At 41.1% G+C, this 19,468-nt stretch overlaps 1 protein-coding gene across 1 annotated transcript in view; it reads left to right on the forward strand.

Moving 5' to 3' along the window:
* The window catches only part of LOC134290764 (uncharacterized protein K02A2.6-like), a 36,262-nt gene extending 19,281 nt beyond the window's left edge, over positions 1 to 16,981 (forward strand). The window contains exon 3 of the mRNA XM_062857960.1: positions 16,810 to 16,981. Coding sequence (XP_062713944.1) covers positions 16,810 to 16,981 — 172 coding nt within the window. The remainder of the gene's footprint in view (positions 1 to 16,809) is intronic.
* The last annotated feature ends 2,487 nt before the right edge of the window (positions 16,982 to 19,468 follow it).

Here is a 19,468-nt window from a genome sequence, read left to right on the forward strand (position 1 = left end):
TCGTCAGTAAGAATTCACGTAGGAATCGTTGAGAAAACTCTCGGAGAGATCTCTGGAAGAACTTCTAGTGAGCTCCCTAGAAGACCTAAAGAGAAATACTTTTAATATCTCTAGAAATATTCCCTGAAAGTACTCCGTGGTCCGTGGCCATCCGTAGTAAACAGACAACCTGTAAGACATGAACAAAATCCTGAAAACAAATGTAAACGCCGTGGTTCAATTACATATAACATTTTCTACTTGAAAGCCAAGGACTTCTCGACAACTTCGGTAATGGTGGAGTTGCCTACCTCATTTTAAGCTTTCTGTACAAATTTGATGAAGACATGAGCTTTTTTGGTAGTTCATATACAGGGTGTTAGGTTCCTGAGTGCAAACTTTTTAAAGGGTGATAGAGGACCATAAATGGTGAAAAAAAATGTTCAACGCATATGGTCAAATCTCAACCGTTACGTAGTTATTGAACTCCCCATGTTTTTGACTCTTATTGCCTTAACTGGCTATAACTTTAAAATGGTCAAACTTATCGCAGTTTTTTTTACCCTTATTCGAAATATTATCGAGTTTTCTATCAAATGGCATCTTTGAACCGATTGGTTTAGTTAAATAACTAAGTTTTCTTGACCAAATAGCTCAAAAGTGCTGTGTTTTAATTTTTTTTTTGTCAATTACACTAGTTTACAGCATTTTTGAACTCGGTAAGCTGATGATCATTTTTGGTGTAGAATCATGCCCTGAGTTCGAAAACGCGAAAGAAAAAAATTACAGTAGAGCGGAAATTTTTTCGACTTTCCATACAAGGTTGATGATTTGAAATCGATTTTTGTTCTATTTTTAAGCAAAGTCGCTCACTTCAAACATCTGATTCTCCGTAATCAATGCTTCGATTGAGCTGAAATTTTTACTGTAACTCGCCTACATATGATATGTCAACTAAACGTCGAGAAAGAATTTTTAAGATGGTTTTTTCTTATTGAAAAAAAATACATTTCTTCAAAAAAAATTGGGAATTTGGCTAAAATTTAAGAAGATCGTCCCTAAAGCTCGCCAATATCTTGAATTCGATCAATCTGACGCAAAACCTGTATTCAGATGATCAAATGGTATTGTATTCAGCTTTCAATTGATGAAAAATGATTTAAAAATGGTTGAATAAAACGCAATATATTTGAACTTTAGTAAATTACATATTTTGAAAAGTTGTAAAACTCGATATTGAGCTAAAACTCAAAAACTGTTCTACTTAAAATTTTTTGAAGGTCGGTTTCGAAATCAGCACTAAATTGTGCTTCAAAAATTTTGGTCGTTGACAGAAGTTCACGACTTTCATTTTATTTTGTAAACTTGTGTTATCTTTGAAAAATGCGTAATAATTTAAAATTCTTTCTCTGGCAAAATTGTGGCCCCTGATCCACTCTACAATTCGTTCTTTGACATCAAACTTCTATCTCTTATCGTTTTCTTGCAATTTCGATTTAAACGTCGCATTTCAAATCATAAATTTGCAATCACCATGGTAAGCACTTTTCTGCGCACTGTGCCGCACATTTAAATGAAAATTGCAAGAAAACGATAAGAGTTGGAAGTTTGGTGTCAAAGAGCAAATTGTAGAATGGAACAGGGGCCACAACTTTGCCAAAGAAAGAATTTTAATTCATTACGTATGTTTCAAAGATAATTGGCATAAACAAATTAAAACACACTATTTTTAGCTATTTTGCTCTAGAAAACTTAGTTATTTAACTTAACCAAGTGGTTCAAACATGCCATTTGATAGAAAATTCAATAATCTTTCGAATAAGGGTAAAAAAGCTGCGATAAGTTTGACCATTTTAAAGTTATAGCCAGTTAAGGCAATAAGAGTCATAAACATGGGAAGTTCAATAACTACGTAACGGTTGAGATTTGACCATATGCGTAGAATAATTTTTTTCACCATTTATGGTCCTCTATCACCCTTTAAAAAGTTTGCACTCGGGAACCTAACACCCTGTATGGTATGTAATAAAGGATATCAACAACTGTGTATTTTTTAAACACAATGGCGCCATACAGCGGTTAATTTACGCACTAAACACTACAAAAAAAATGATTGATTAGTTACACATTGCATTTTAAAAATTATTACAGAGTTTGTTATAATGTTGATGTAATGATGATCAATCACGTATTCATTTTTTTGTAACTGACTTTGTTAGAACCTAGCATTAATCGGGACACAGAAATACAGCTGTAGCTTTACAATAGATACATTAAAATTGCTCAAATTCGGCCTAATAACATGTTAAGATGGGTTCACTTCACTTACAAAATTTCATGTGAATCGGAGCAGTACTTTTTGTTGTATCAATTAAAGAGTAGAATGTGCACCATTGAATTTTGTACAGCCCCTAGTTTTGCTCGTCAGCGCTGTAACTTTTGAATTTGACAAAGGAAATGGGTGAAACTTTGAACACAAGCCTCTCAATCTACGTTTGTTGCATACGCAAAATTTCCAAAAAATCGATGCGCTATCAACAATTTTATAGTCGAAACGTGTATTGGGACTGAACGTGATTTTAGCCCCTCAGAAAGCAATTAGTTAGCACTCTTTATTGTTTCGATTCTACTATTGAAAGTACTAGACCAATAATCATCAAATTTTGCAAGTAAAATATACACATAATCAACTACCTTCTGTGAAAATTGCATGAAAATTGGCAGAGAAATTCAATAGTTATGAATAGGCAAATATTGCACATGAAAAACACGAAAAATTTTTACTAACACTCACTCCTATCAACATCAGTAGCTTTCAAACCAACTGATCAAAGTTGATGAAATTTTGCAAGAAAATGTCTCTATAAGTATCATAACTGATAACGAAATTTCATAATTATCATCACAAAACTTTAAACTGTAGCGTATAAGAACCATCTATTGTGCGAATAAAAATTTGTCATGATTGTACAAAATGCTTAAAACCACGTCTGTTTGTTTTTCTTCCCCAGTTAAAAATAATGCATCGATTTTTGTAAAATTTGGCTCAAATAATAAACATACACCAAAGCGTTTTCAGTGAATTCTTTGGCCAATTCTACCGATTTATTACAGAGCTACGGCCGTATTTCTGTGTCCCGATTATTGCGGATACAGGCTTTATATCAAATTATAACAAACCTTGATATAGATATCAACCGTTGATATAATTATGCTATATTTTTGTTATTCCTTTCTGGTCGGGTTGTATTCCACATTATTCCACAACAAGTGTGCACACCGTGTGTTATCGACCTTCACGGATTTGGGCGAAATTTTGATGGATTGTTTGTTCAAATGAAGGAAGAAAAAATCCAGATTTTGGTGCTGATCGGATCACCCCTCGGCCCGTGGCATTATCCATCGTATTTGCCGATAAAAGAAAAATTCAAGTTTTTCCTTTCTTTCCTTAATTTATATCTTTGAAACTATAACATGTACACATTTTTGACCATCGGCGTTTTTTGATGAAAATTGTCCGAGGAATCCAGACCTTTTTTTTTATGCAGCGTTGCCAAGTATGTTATTTTCCAATTTTAAAATTTTAAATCGATTTTTCGTCAAATGAGTATATTTTGATTTTGAAAATTTTGATTTTATCGTGTTTATCAGACATTTTCCAGTCAAAAAAGCTGAACTTCCCGAAGTCTTTCGGACCGTTTCAGCTATACAGCGATTTTAAGCTTATAAAAGGTATTTTTTTATAATTCTGGAGCAACATTTGAAAAGGGCCCAAGAGGTCTTGTGTCTTTTTTCTAAAACGCTTCGTAGGGCATAACAGCAGCCCGCCTACGCAAATGAACACCGTTATCCGAAAGATCGATGTTTGCTCTACCTGATAACGGTCTAAGTTTTTGTGAATAAGCTGAGGGGGGCTCAGGAGCGACGTGTGAAGTCATTGTTTACCAATGCTTGTATGCCCTTTTCAAATGTTGCTCCAGAATTTACATTTTTTCAATTATCATTTTTTGCTAAGAAACGTTTAGAAACACCGGAATTCTTCTATGGAATTTTGTGATTTTGCCTAATTTGGAACAAGTAAAATAGAAAACTATGCAAAAAATATAACAGTGTTGCCAGTTAATCAATTTTGTGTAATGGATAAAAATGAATCGTAAAAATTAAAAATCTATCAAGCAAGATCCTTATTTAAATTTCAGTTTTATCTATTGAAACATTGTGTGCGAATGAGTTGCCAAAAATGGCAGGGTTATTACCTATAAAAAATGTATTACATACGAACTTTTGTAATTAATCCAATCATAAAAAAACTGTTTTATATGAAATCAGATCCAATTAGTTTAGGACTGCTTGAGACCGTGATAAATAAAAAAAATGTGGAAAATAAAATATGACAGTGTTGCCAGTTCATCAGTATGGGTATGATTCTACTAAAATAAAATACACTCTTGAAGCACATATTCAAAACGAGTGTGTCATTACATTTATTTAATTGACAATGATTGCTTCAGATGCACTAAGGGGATTCAGGTGGCCAAAAATCGAAATTTGACTTCATTAAATTTGAGATTTAGATTCGGTAGTTGAAAGTAGATCACTTGGACCAGTAAACCCTAGAATATTAGTTTGCTAATTCCTATTCTTATCGAGATATTGGCAGCAGAATGAGACCGTTGCCAATTTTTGGTAAAATTAATGAAATGTTCAACTTTGCATATCTTCGGCTTAAATGAAAAATGTTAAACTTTTAAAGTAGTTTCTAAAAGCTTGCTTATAAACCTTTCGAATGACTTATCAGACGTAGAAATTTTGATTGTAAAACTATTAAATGATGCCACATGAAAAAAAAATAATTTTTTCCCATGCAAACCGTTCCATACAAAAAAAGTTTCGCTGAATTTCACTTCGGGACCACTTCTATGACTTGGTTTAGGATTCCTGGGAGGCATTGAAATCAAATTTGGCTGCTACTAGCTGCTATTCTGCAATTCTAATCATGTTGTCGGTGATGATTGAGATATTGCTACATAAAATCACCCTATTGGCCATTAAGGACAAACATTCTGAAATCCCGCTTCAACAGTGCATCAGTACTTCAGATGCACAAATCTCAAGAAGCAAGCTTTAAACAACAGTACTTTTTATTATTCTGTTCTTGCTCACTTGTAATAAGCCTAAAATAAGAAAATCAGATGCACTGGTTTTGTTTACGAAAAGATTTGTGCCCTCGAAAACGTGAGTAGGTGCCAAAGTCGTCCATTGTGGCGGTCATTTTGGGATTCTTACAAGTCTGTCCTTAAATACCTCTGAGGAAATATTTGGTCGTCATGGTCACTTTTATCGGTAGATCAATCATAATGCAGTCCGAATTTGGTCTTGGAGCTCTTAGCGAAGCGTGTTTTTACGAATTGGAATCCATTTTGTAAATAGGAACAGAAATCCTTAAACTCCTAAAGGTATGAAATGCCCTTGTAATTTCATGCTGTTTGAAACTGTCGTGCTAAAACAACCTGTTCAACATGTTTTTCATATTGTTTAGGCATAAGCCCTACGAATAGGAGCAAGACATTATATAATATTTTTGGCCACCTGTTTGTATGGAACCGCCTCATAGTGAGATGTTCAAACCTTGCGCTCTGATTGCTTCCCTTTGCGCATAGATTTCTTCACAGGCGTGTTCCGCTGCATCTTTTGTGTGTTTTCCTCGCTACTATTTTGAAAGTCGACTCCTAAGTTGTGCTGTAAACTGTTTTCTTTATGATCGAATCGGCACCAGAAGGAGCTGCGGCATGCATAGCTATTACACCATGAATAGGAATAGGTAATGCAGCTTCAATATCTCCTTCTCCTTCTTGCACTCCGCAGCAGGAACAAACATAACATTCAGTCGGCAAATCTCTAATGCCCAATCGTAAATTTGTTTGGGCGTCTGGATAGTTACACCTTGTAAGCTCACACACGTTGCTAGCCTCTTCAATGTGCCACCTAATTCGTCGCTCGGTCCTTTTCCATGTGCCATAATGCCACTCTCCTGCGGGAACTGGTGGTATTTGGTGGTGTTATACTCCAGTGTATCGGATATGATGACACAGTTAAGAGGCTTCACTTTTAGTTAAGAGATACAACTATTCCAAACTGCAGCATATAAGCCACAAACGGATGTACGGTGGCTTGGCTATTCTTCTAGTGTACTGATTGTGCACTGTCTTGATAAACAAACAAACAAAAATCTGAAAAATCTGCAACAACCAATAGTTCAACTTCGCAAAGGAGGTCTCGCTTGTTTTTGAAGAATTGTGATTTCTATTTTGATACACAGCCGTGTTTGCGAACTTGGAAAATAGTGTCGAAAAACTCATCCACAAAAGGTTCTATGTTCAAAACCAAGATCTCCAGACTACACCTCTCTTGTTGTGACCAGTCAGTGTTAGTACTTGTCCTCACTAATTCCATTGTCATCCATATATGTTCAAACAAATAAGGTCCTTCAAAGAACTGGTATCACCACATGACGAGATTTCGCATTTGTTCAAGAAGCATGCTCCTACTGGCAGATCGCAGACAGCGCTTCAGCATGCCTCTATAGGATTCAAACAATCTGACTCCATCAATCTCTATCTGATCAAAGTGCCTCCAACAAATTTTAATCTGAAATTATCGTGAATCACACACAAGCACAGCGTGTATGTTCCTGCTGCTTCCGCCAACACGCACTGTGGTGGCCGGAGATCAGCAAATTTGGAAAACCCAATTTTATCTTCCGGGAACTTTTCTTTGAAGAGAACACTTCCTTCAAATTCACCCAGATCAAACGCTTCTGTTTGAAAACGCGAGCTCCTTTGTCCTCGAACACTTAGACAAACCTTCTTTCCGGTCAACTCTTTGCTGACATCCGCTGGTCGATAAAAGGTTTGCACTTTTTGTGAAATCTCAGTATATAACACTGCTCGACAAAATTTCATAAAATTTGGTGTTATGGGATGAGAAAAAAAAGAACAGGGGTTTGGGACCCTAGAAGTGTCATAGTGGAAGAATTTTTGAAAAATATTGGACCGGGCCTTCACAGTTTAAGACCGAAGTTTGTATGAAGAACTTGGGTGTTCAATTGATATACGCATTAGAACGTGCCGAGTATAAATTTAGGCGTTTTCGGCATTATTTTTTTTTTTTGGCAAATATGAGGGGTGCTGCCACGGGCTGACAGGTGATCCAATCGGCACCAAAGCTTGGATTTTTTCTTCTTCCATTTGAACAAACATTCCATAAAAGCTTGGTTCGCATCCGTGATGGTCGATAGCACGCTTCCACTTTTTCTCGGTCACTTCATATGGATTTTACATGTTTTACCCATGTCTTCCTGCTTCTTGGCATAACGTCCTCACTGGGACAAAGCGTTGTCGGCGACATGAACGCGCAGAGAGCAAGGGAGGAAATGTACAGACCGGTAATCGGGCGAAATAGCCTGCACGCCGTATCGAATGATAACGGCCAGCGATGCGTAAACTTTGCAGCCTCCCGTGATATTATAGTCCGAAGCACCTCCTTCCCCCGCAAAGATATCCACAAAACCACCTGGAGATCACCCGACCATCAAACAGAAAACCAAATCGACGAAATTTTAATCGACGGTAAATTCTTCTCGGATATAACCAATGTCCGCACATACCGCAGTGCGAATATAGACTCGGATCACTGCTTAGTCGCTGTATGCATGCGCCCAAAAGTTTCGGCAGTTATCACCACGCGTCGAAGTAGAACGCCGCGGCTCAACATCGAGCAGCTGCGTAACGTAGAAGTGGCTCAAGACTACGCGCAGCAGCTAGCAGTGGCCCTACCAACGGAAGAGCAGCTTGGCGCAGCTACACTCGAAGATGGCTGGAGGGATATCCGATTGGTGTCTACTACCTACGAGGGCTTCGTGGTCGCCAAAGTAAACGGGGTCTTCTTCTGTAGCTGTTATGCGCCTTCGCGGTGGCCGATCGAGCGGTTCACGCAAATACTGGACCGCTTAACGACCGTGCTAACAGGGCGAAGGCCGGTGGTAATAGCGGGTGACTTTAATGCCTGGGCTGTGGAATGGGGAAGCCGTTTCACAAACCAGCGGGGTCAGATCCTGCTAGAAACACAGGCCGTCTTAGATGTCGACTTGGCTAACGTCGGTACCAAGAGTACCTATAGTCGAAACGGAGCGGAGTCAATTATTGACGTGACCTTTTGTAGTCCTGGCCTAACAAGTAGTCCGAACTGGAGAGTAGATGATGGCTACACTCACAGCGACTACCTGGCGGTTTGCTACAGTATCGACTACAACAACAGCAGACAGCGGATAGAAGAAGAGGCGGCTAGGCCAAGGCCAAGCCCTCGTAGGTGGAAGACATCATACTTCGACGAAGAGGTATTTAGGGAAGCGCTCCGCCGTGAGCGAAACTTAATCGGTTTAGACGGCGACGAGCTGGTAGCGGTGCTCTCACGTGCGTATGATGCGACCATGCCTAGGCGAGTCCACCCTAGAAATGGGAGGCCACCGGCTTACTGGTGGACCGACGCGATTGCGGACTTGCGCCGCGCCTGCCTACGGGCTAGGCGGCGGATGCAGCGAGCACGATCAGAGCAAGAGCGAAACGAGCGGCGGGTGGTGTTCGCCGCTGCAAAAGCCGCGCTCAAGACCGAGATAAGAGCAAGCAAAAAGGCCTGCTTTGAGGGTCTCTCTCAGAGTGCCAATACGAACCCGTGGGGTGACGCCTACAGGATCGTTATGGTCAAGACGAGAGGTGTGATGGCTCCTACAGAGCAATCTCCAGAGATGTTGGAGGGGATCATTGGAGGACTTTTTCCGCGTCATGATCCTAGTCCTTGGCCTCCTTTCGTAGGACAGCCGAGGACGGGCTGGCGACGAGGAGAGGGTCACCGATGTGGAATTTGCGGGGATAGCTAAGTCCCTTAGCGTAGGTAAGGCCCCAGGTCCGGACGGAGTTCCGAACCTGGCCTTAAAAGTAGCTATTGCAGAAGCTCCCGAGATGTTCAGGTCTGCTATGCAGAAATGCCTGGACGAGGGAGTTTTCCCAGAAGCTTGGAAGAGGCAGAGCCTGGTACTATTGCCAAAGACGGGGAAACCACCCGGAGACCCGTCGGCATATAGACCAATATGCTTGATTGACACGGCGGGGAAGGTGCTCGAAAAGATCATCCTCAATAGAATGTTGAGGTTCACTGAGGGCGTAAATGGTCTCTCGAGCAACCAGTACGGCTTCCGGAAGGGGAGGTCCACCGTAGACGCTAGATTAGCTGGAATGCCGTTTCAACGGCTATCACCCATATCGTCTGGGAGCTACAGAGGAGGTGGCGCGTAGACTCGGAGAATGGCTAGTCCAGATGCAGTACACGAGGTGGTCCAGGGGTTCGAAGTCGGCTTCGTAGGTCATACCGGTGCCCTGCGGTCGAGATCGACCCTTACAGCGATTAAGTGGCCGCGGAGAGGAAGTCCCGGTAGCGGTGCTGTCGTGGCGTCAGTCTACTGGGTTGGATCCGAGCCCGCGGTTGGAAAGGGGTCTGCGGCAAGGGTCGGGGTAGGTGAGACCCTGCTGCCTGCAACCTACGGATGCATCTGATAGGGCCTGAAGGGTAGTGATACCCTTCCTTACGGGCAGGTCAGATCGGATTGCATGTGGGCATCAGTTCTTGATGTCCGCTCAGCAGTAGGGCGCGGGCGGGCTTCACCCTGCCCGCCTTCCGAGGACAAAGGGAGTGGCGAGGACCACTCGGGAAACTGGCTAAGCGCCAGCATGCTACCGTGATGGACTCTCCAGAGCGAGTCATCGATGTTCGTTGCTGCTAGGCTACGGCAGCTAACCTTGAGGGTGCGATATGCACTAGCCCCTCTCTGAAGCAATACCTTCTTGGTGGTTCCGGAGAGACGTAGGGTTTGGCGACCATAGGAATGTGTTTTAGTGGGTCGAGGAGAGAGTAGTCCTGGCTTCTACTGGCGTTGTAGAAGACGGCCTTAATCCCACACTACCCTAACCTTCCTGTTAGGGTGTCTGATGAGCAGATTTATCCCCCTATGGTTTAGAAGGAAAAAAAAGAGGGACATCCGATCCGCCATAGGTAGTATCTCGGCTACATCACTAGGCTTCGCGACTCCGAATCACAGAAACGACTGGTACGACGGCGAGTGTGAACAGTTGAAAAACGAGAAGAATGCTGCAACGCCGTACGAAAGCGAATGAGGCGCGTTACAGACAGACCGGGACAGGCAGAACTCAGTCTTCCGGATGAAGAAGCGCCAGCAGGAAGAACGAGATCACGAAGCGATGGAAGAGCTGTACCGCGTGGACACACGAAAGTTCCACGAGAAGCTGAACCGCTCGCGCAGAGGCTTTGTGCCACAAGCCGACATGTGCCGAGATAATCACGGGAATATTCTCACGAGCGAGCGTGAAGTGGTCGAGGGGTGGCGGCAGAATTACGATGAGCACCTCAATGGCGACGTTGCAAGTACCGAAGGTGGCGTGGTGGTAACAGATCTAGGAGTATGTGCACAGGACGAAAGACTTCCGGCCCCTAGCCTATAAGAGATTGAAGAGGAGGTTGGCCGGTTGAAAAACAACAAAGACGCTGGAGCAGATCAACTACCAAGTGAGTTACTAAAATACTGCACTGGTGAGAGCTCTACACTGGGTCATTACCAAGATTTGGGAGAAGGAAGTATTACCGGAGGAATGGATGGAAGGTATCGTGTGTCCCATCTACAAAAAGGGCGGCAGGTTGGATTACGGGAACTATCGCGCGATCACACTACTGAGCGCTGCCTACAAGGTACTCTCTAAAAAAGTTTATGCCGCCGTCTATCACCGATTGCAAGAGAGCTCGTGGGTCAATAAGGAGTGTATCGTAAAGTAGTTGAAAATGTTTACAATAGCATCAAAAATAGTTTAATACAACTTTTAAGTAATTTTATTTTTGGAGATACTGTATAAATCCATGAAAAGAGAAATAGGTTTTAACATTATCTTAAAATGTTCTTTTAACTAGGTTTTTAACCTAGATTACTGGACGCATGTTTTTAAATTTTTGCACACCTTCTAAAAAATTGAAATTGCGAAAAAAGTTCGATAATGTTCGAAAATTGTCAACTTATTTGTGCAAATATAATGTGCTCCAGAATCCCCATGATATAGGCAAATTATTTTTTTCAAGAAAAATCTCCACTGAATTTAAGCGCAATTCTTAAAAATGAAAAAAGGCCATTTTTTGGGAACCCCTTTTTTCTATGCTCCTCCAAATCATGTTTACGCAAATAAAAAATACATAAAATGAAAAATTCGCATTTTTTTTAATTAGGGTATGTTTTTGAATTTATGTACGAGTAAGTTAGAGCAAAAAATAGAAATTTATAACCTTTCAAGATATTAGAAGCAGAACTTCAAAGTTTTAGCAAAAAAAATACCGTCAAGGCGCCATTCACCGTGGGGGCTCCATTCACCGTGTGCCTTCGAATATTTTTTTCATTATTTCCATATTATGATTGAATGATATGACAATTTCCATTCAATTTCACCAATACAACACTAATGTATTGTTACCATGCCAAAACGCTCATTAGAAACATTTAAAAGTATCATTTTGACACTAAAGTGTGTTTACATGAAGCGGGTTTCTGCTCGTTCACTGCATTCATAGTGAAAAAACGAAAACTGCGCTAAGGTGATTTAAGCGATATACTAAATGTAGTAACGTTTTTATTCCACCAAGAAACAATTAAATTCACATATTAGGTATGTATTTTGCATTACCGAAGTAAGTTTAACAAGAAAGTATGATTACTCGTACTTTTTAATTGAAACAAAAAGACACGGTGAACGGGTACCCTAAAAGTCAATGGTCTCCATTCACCGTGCCCCATATTGTCCCATATATCTAGAAAAAATCGAAAATTTGAACAATCGTTTTTCTAATAAAAACTTGCAAATTATTACTTGAAATGAATTTAAACGAAGAAAATTCCCTTGGCTGGGTTGTTTTGATCATTTTTAAACAAAGTAGAATAAAATTTCCCATACACGGTGAATGGGTCCCTACTACCACGGTGAATGGTGACCTACCACGGAATTAGGCGACCCTACTACCCTTTACTAATTGTACTATATCACCAAATTTTGTGAAAAATTTTCTACTTCTGTGGATATTGCTTTAATTTTAACCTATAATGAAGGCAATTAAAAGCGGCATCAACAATGTTTATAAGACTTGTGTCAAATGACAGCCATTATTTGCCCCGAATCGTCTTAGATCCACGGTGAATGGTGCCTTGACGGTAGACGTTTTTTGGAGTGGACCTTTTTTTAGATATAGCAGATTTTTCTATCGAAAATATGAATTTTGAAAGTCGGTGTTGAATGATATGTTATGTGTACATAACTGTTAACAAGCATCACTATTTTCCAGATTTTTTATCGTACAAATTTTATTCGTTACAGATTTTTGAAATGTTGAACAATCTTAACAAAATTGCATTTTGTGCAGATTTTTATTTTGTGAGGTGTATTCATTAAACTATATTTTCAATAATACTAAACATTTTCCAAATGTTTCCATGCTGATCTAAACTTAACTATATTGTGAAGATTTCATAGAAGAACCGAAATGAAAAGACCAACCCAGCTTCGAGATAGAGCATCCTGAACATTTTCAACTACTTTCCGATACACTCCTTATTAGGCTGGATTTATGGGTGAACGCGCTACAACGAACCAGATGTTCGCCATCCGCCAGGTATTGCAGAAATGCCGTGAATACAACGTGTCCACGCATCACTTGTTGATCGATTTCAAATCGGCGTATGATACAATCGATCGAGAACAGTTATGGCAGATTACGGACTAAAATGGTTCTCGAGAATCATTCGACCGGTATAAGAAGACGTGGTGCGCAGCGAGCTAGGTGGGTCGACAAAGTGGAGGACGATCTGCGGACCCTACGCAGAGTGCGGAACTGGAGACAAACAACCATGGACCGAGTTGAATGGAGACTGCTACTATGTACAGCAGAGGCCAGCCCCGGGCTTAGCCTGATCAGTAAGGTAAGTATGTATAGTAGTGATATGAGGATATCTTGATCTACATACCAGGACATCCCGGAGGAAATTATTGATGAAAATAAAAATATTCAGCGATTCCTCCCGAGAACCCTGTAGGGATTCGTCCCAGGATTTTTTTCTGGAATTTCTTCCGGTATCCCACTTGAGACTCTCTCAAGTATAGACCATTTTACGAGCTGGTTTTATGAATGCAAATTTTACAGGAGTTGGCGTCCTAACATGTGAATATCAATACCATCATCATCAATGTTGTGGTTTCCTAAAATGGATAATTCCTTCAAGGATGCCTTCAGGAATGTCCCGATATTCTTTTAAGGGTACCTCCAAGTATTCCCAAAGGGACTCTTCTCGAGATTATGTCAGTGATTTCTCCTTTTTTCAAGGATTCCTTTTGGGATTTCTTCCGCAATTTCATCCGAGATTCGTACATTCATTTATCTGGCTTTGGTCTGGCTTGCAGTCTTAAAAGGATTAACGGATTTTTCCCGGGATTTCTTTAGAAAATTCTCCTTAGTGTCTGTCAAGGATTCCTCCAGAGAAATTTCGGGATTCTTTCACTGTTTTTTCCGGCATTTTTCCAGGGGTTTCTTCGGCAGTTCCACACTGTTTTTTTTTTCAGGGATTCCTCATGCATACGATATAATGAAGGATTTCTCCATATTTTTTTACGCTAGCTTATAACTCCTCTCAAGATTCTTTCATTGATTCCTCTTTCGATTCCTTCAGGAATATTTTCCGGCAATCGATCAGGGAATGCTTTTCCTGTATTGATTCCTTCCAGCATTATTTCATTGACTTCTTTTGATTTTACTTTGGCGGTTTTCCCGGGGTTCCTTCTGGAATCTTGAAGGTTACTTTGCAAGGTTCCATCAGAGATCATCTCCCAGGATTCGAGAATTTTTCTGGTTTCGTTCAGGGATTCCTTCAATATTTTGCACGTAGCCGACATACACAATGCTATGAAGATTAAATATTGGTCACAGTCACAAAAAGGGCAATAGTGACAGTGATTTTTGTTTTGTTAATTTGCTGGATACAGTTCATTTCCTTAGATATCAAACCCCTGAAAACTGCGTCATATCAAACAATGTTTTATACCTACCTAATTACAAGAAAATAGAATTGGAACTATCGTCACATCCACTCGAACGGTTCGCTTCGTCAATGCGATCAATCAACTCGTCCAATTCGCGCATCACCAAAACAGGTTGTTGATTATAACCAATTATTTCGCCTCCTTATCGCAAAAAAGCGGCAATCCGAACACTCATGCTCCGACTTTTCAACGGTCTCATCCCTGCTTGTGAACACCCCCGTCCTCTCATCCGCCCTCCGTTTGTACCTTTTCTGACCTGAACGTGTGAGATGCGCAATACTTAATTTGATTAGCGACCGCTCTCCGGCGACCACCGAGGCCATGAATTGACAGACTCCATTTGCTTCCGAGATCAAACGATGATAACGTGCTTAGAGGTTTAGGGGGAAGTGGGTATGGAGTGCGCTTTTGAAGAGAAACCGTCACTCCACGCATAGAAGCAATTGACTCTCTTTTGAGTAAGAACCTAAAACAAAGTACACGCTGGTAGGTGAAACTGAGCGAGACAGGCAGTGCCGGATTTAGGCCTCGGGGGGCCCGGGGCAAATCCTATAAAGTGGGCCCCCAGAATCAAAGTTTCGAAAAAAAAAAGAACCATACAATTACGTCTTTTTTTCTTAATCCTATGTATTATTATATTTTTAATGTTTACTGTTTTAGGCCTAATATTGAAAACTTCTGATTTCTGAACTTCTCTAAAGCTCCAACAAATAGAAAACTATTCGAACATTCCATTTGATATTTGGCTCAAATGACAAAATGCTAGCGTAAATGACATCTTGTTCAGATATTTTTAACTTTCATCCGAATTGAAAACATTTATGCAAGTTTAAAAACTTAGCGTTCAGTTAAAAATCTACTAAAACATGGAGCAACTTTATTTGAGATTGCACGAGATCGACGAGTATTTCAAGATTCAGATTATACAAAGATTAGTCTCTTGGGAGCAACTGTAGCAATAAATCTTAATATCTTCAGAAAAATCCATCAAACAGATAAGGAAAGCTACTGTTCGGAGGACACTCGGTTTTTAAAACTAGCCTTAACTCCCAAACATTTCCAGAATTCATTATCTTCTTTTTCTCATGATAACAACGAACTGATACAAATGAGTATTAGGCATTTGTTTTCAGAATATAACCATAATCAACAGACGAATGCATAATCATTGTGAAATAATTGATAAATTTGTGAAATTATTGAAATTTATATTGATGTACAATTACTCTTAAAGATACTCTCAAAAGCTTAATCTTTCATGTACTCTGCTTAAAGACACTTTTTGTAGCAACTTGAAGTCACGGAAAAGTGTTTCCATTTGATAAGAACTTTCAAGGGTTTTTAGAGAAAATCGCGTATTTTTAAATACTGCACCAAAAATTATGAAACTTTTGATTTTGAATTATTCTTCAGAGAAAATCCAGATAAATGGCCAGAAATAATTTAGATACCTTTAGGAACCCAATTATAAATTCTTTTTCTTGTGTGACGTCTCCACTGGGACACTGCTTCTCACCTTAGTGTTTCATGAGCACTTCCACAGTTACTGTGGAACTGTTATTAACAAAGAGTTTTCTTTGTCAATGACCATTTCATATGTGTATATCGTGTGGGAGGCACGAAGACACTCTTTTCCTGAGGAAGTCAAGGATTTTCCTTTACGAAAGGTTTCTGGACCGACCGGGAATTGAACGCGTCACCCTTAGTATGGTCATGCTGAATATCCACGCCTTAACAGCTGTGGCTATAGAGGCTCTGTTTGTGAATTTCATATGGTTTCATTGAAAAATATAAATTGTATTTCGGATTCTTGGGGGCCCCCTTTATCGGGGGGCCCGGGGCACTTGCCCCCTTTGCCCCCCCTTAAATCCGGGCCTGGAGACAGGACAAGGTTTGGCAGCAGTGTTACGATATACAGGGATACTTTCAAGGTGGTAGAAGATCTCGCCTACTTCGGTTCCTTGCTAAAGACTGACAATAACGTGAGCCGTGAAACACGAATTCGCATCATCAGTGGAAGTCGTGCCTACTACGGGCTCCAGAAGAAACTGCGGTCAAAAAAGATTCACCCCCGCACCAAATGGTAACGCGCCACTTGGGCGGTGGCTTCTATATTCGTCTGTTTTCCACTATAACTCAGTCAATTTTGAACCAATTGACTTGAAATGTTGTACACGGGTAGATGCTATACCTATCTCACCACATTCCAAAAGTTGTGTCAATTGGTTCAAATTTGACTGAGTTATAGTAGAAAACAGACGAATATAGAAGCCACCGCCCAAGTGGCGCGATTCCCTACCATTTACAAAACGCTAATAAGACCGGTGGTCCTCCATGGACACGAGACATGGACGATGCTCAAGAAGGACCTTCAAGCACTCGGAGTTTTCGAGCGACGCGTGCTAAGGACGATCTTCGGCGACGTGCAGGAGAACGGTGTGTGGCGGCGAAGGATGAACCATGAGCTCGCTGCACTCTACGTTGAACCCAACGTAGATTTCATTTACGAATAGTTTCTGGAATGACCAGGAATCGATCCCATCATCCTCAGCATGGTTTGACGGAATACCAGCGCGTTTACCTTTTCTTTTATATGGGTTCGTATAGAACATTTTACTCCCTTCTCTCATACATATAGGTGGAAAAAGTACCCCCATCATCGCAGCTCAACAGTCAACCCCATTCAAACTGACCACCAACAACAACGAGTGCGAGGAAGGTTCAAAACGACAACCCCCAAATCCTTTCCCCTCGTAACGGCTTCGTTCGTTGGGCTGTCCATCGATCGTCACAGCGCTGAAATGGGATGACTTCATCATCCAGCCAGTCAGAGTGAGTCGCAATTTCTCTCTGCCCCGGTTGCTTGGGCACAGCCTCCATTAAAAACGGTGAACCAGGGCGATTGTGACGACACGACGGTGAGGGTGACGGGCGGCGATGCTGGCGCATCTTCACGGGAATTCAGGCCAATTAACATGCTGTTGCTGAATCTCCGCGCGACCATCCGATAAAGTCCCCGGTCGGTCGGGCGGTCGGTCGAACGGTCGTTTGCCTTTCGCTGGGGACTCTTCTTCGGTCGTTTTCAACGAACAGGTAGGTTAGGTACGAGAGCGCTGAATTTACGGTCTACGCGACCGGGTGGACATTCACTTTTAGTGCCCTCTCGTGTGCCAAGTGTCCGATCTGCATTTGTTGTGTCCCGTTCGGCACCGCAGCCAATTGGCACTCCCCCAACTCATCATCTTCAACACGGAGCGCCGGGACGATGATCGGGCGGCGTGGCGGCGGCAGACATTCGGTTGTGAGTGCGTTGTCGTTTCTGTTGTTAGGCGAAAATGAACGCGAGCTCGTCCATTTGGTTGCGATCGTTGTATTACCCTAACTGTTTTACTCCTGAGAAAAGCGGTGTATCAACAGTACATAATAGTATGAAGCTCTATGTTAACAACTTAATTTTCACAGAACGCAGTTGAAAACAGGCTTTGTCCTAGTTGGAACGTTACACTAGGAAAAAGGAGAAAAAATCGATTCAACGTTGTCTTTTACCTTGAACAATTCTCGCTTAGCCATCGAGACAACTAACGTTAGTGAATTGGGAAGAAAGGGCACCAATTAAGGTTATATCACAGACAAACAGACGTAACACTCTGATAATTCCCATCGTACTTCGATTTAACGATCTTTTTCAAAATTTGATAGTTGGCCAACTACCCACCTGTGGCGCTCACATCGTTTTTGTTCGAGTTTGACGTTTGCTCACTACCGCCACCTAGTTGATGGTCGGCCAAACTTAGTAATTTTAGCATTGGGCGAATATGTTTCCGTGACTATGATTTGAATCGAAAAATGTTCGAAGTTTTACGTCTGTTTGTCTGTGGTTATATTACTGGGAACAAAATGTTATGCGGAAGTTTCACGCAACTGCCAAAGGCTTGCGAACAAAAATTGCGCCGTCTTTCGTCATGTGCATATTTTCTGCTGTAATACAATGGTTGTTGTCAGTTAAAACCACAGTTGGAGGCAATTCATGCAGAAAGTTTTGAATCGATGATGCGTTATAGAGCACAGCGTGAGTGACAGTTCCGACTATCGTCAAACGAAAGCAAGATCTCCTTTGTCCAAACGGGAATTGATCAATCTTTTTGTTTTCTGTCGTTGAATTCGATTTGAGCGCATACTCCTAACCACCACCCCCGCACACTCGCCACCAACACCTATTGTACGTGCCCGACCGAATAGGTAGGTATCCACCTGAGCGCATGCAGTAATAATGTTTATTAACCGGAGTTTTATGGGATTGTGTTTTGATGTACAATTTTTTCGCGGCGATACATTCCTCGTGTTGTGCCTTATTTTGTGTCTTAAATTAACTACAATCTTGCCAATAAAACCGAGTCATGAGATGCATTCATTCCGGAGCGAAGATTCCCGATGAGCTCGGCGGGCGCAGAAGCGCAGAATGTGTTAAATGGTTTTTATGACCCTGGAATGCGCATCACACAGGGATGCAGATATCTTAGACTGCAAGCTGGTGCAGTATGGAAGTGAAATTGCTGTTGTAGCTGCTCTTCGCCGATTTGTTTAATCCGTTAGACTAACAGAAATGAAGTTTAATTGTTTTCTTACTCTGATTGGTTGAAGCATGTTAAGGGACTTAATCTAAGACCGTGCAATCCGGTACTGTACTAGCACCAGAAATATGTTGAATAGGATTTCGTGCTATTTCAAAATTGCTTTTTTGTGCTTTTTCGTGAACTAACACGGGTTTTCAGCTTTTTCGCGCACTAAGTGTCCAGAAGGGAACTCTTACTTAAAGGATGAAAGGGGATGTCTGGGGAAGAGTTTCCGGAGTTTTGGAAGGGTTGGAAAAAGGGGATCCTAAATGGTTCAAGGCGATTGTAGGGCGGTGGCCATGTAAGAAAGCTGTAGAGTTTACAAAGGATGTGGGGAGTTAGGTGGAAGGGATAGACTGGTGTTAGTGCATGATGGGCTAAGATTAGTTAAATGGGGTTTTCCTAAAGGTAGAGTATGGTTCTGTGAAGATCTGATTTCCAAAGATGTTCTAGAGTAACCAAAAAGTTTCTCAAGTAAAGGTCTTAAAAACTATACCACTACCATGGTTCTATAGCGAACTAATTTCCGAAGGTGTTCTATGTTATCCAAAAACTTAAGCGAGTAGGCGCCTTAAGATTCATTTGACATAGGTACAGCTCTGTAGAAAAATGCCCCGTAAAAAGAAATTTCCAACTTTCTTGGTTACGGTGCGTTCCCGGTCGATTTTCCCAATTCTTTTTTTC

The sequence above is a fragment of the Aedes albopictus genome, chromosome 3 (assembly GCF_035046485.1).
Source record: "Aedes albopictus strain Foshan chromosome 3, AalbF5, whole genome shotgun sequence".
Taxonomy (NCBI): Eukaryota; Metazoa; Arthropoda; class Insecta; order Diptera; family Culicidae; genus Aedes; species Aedes albopictus.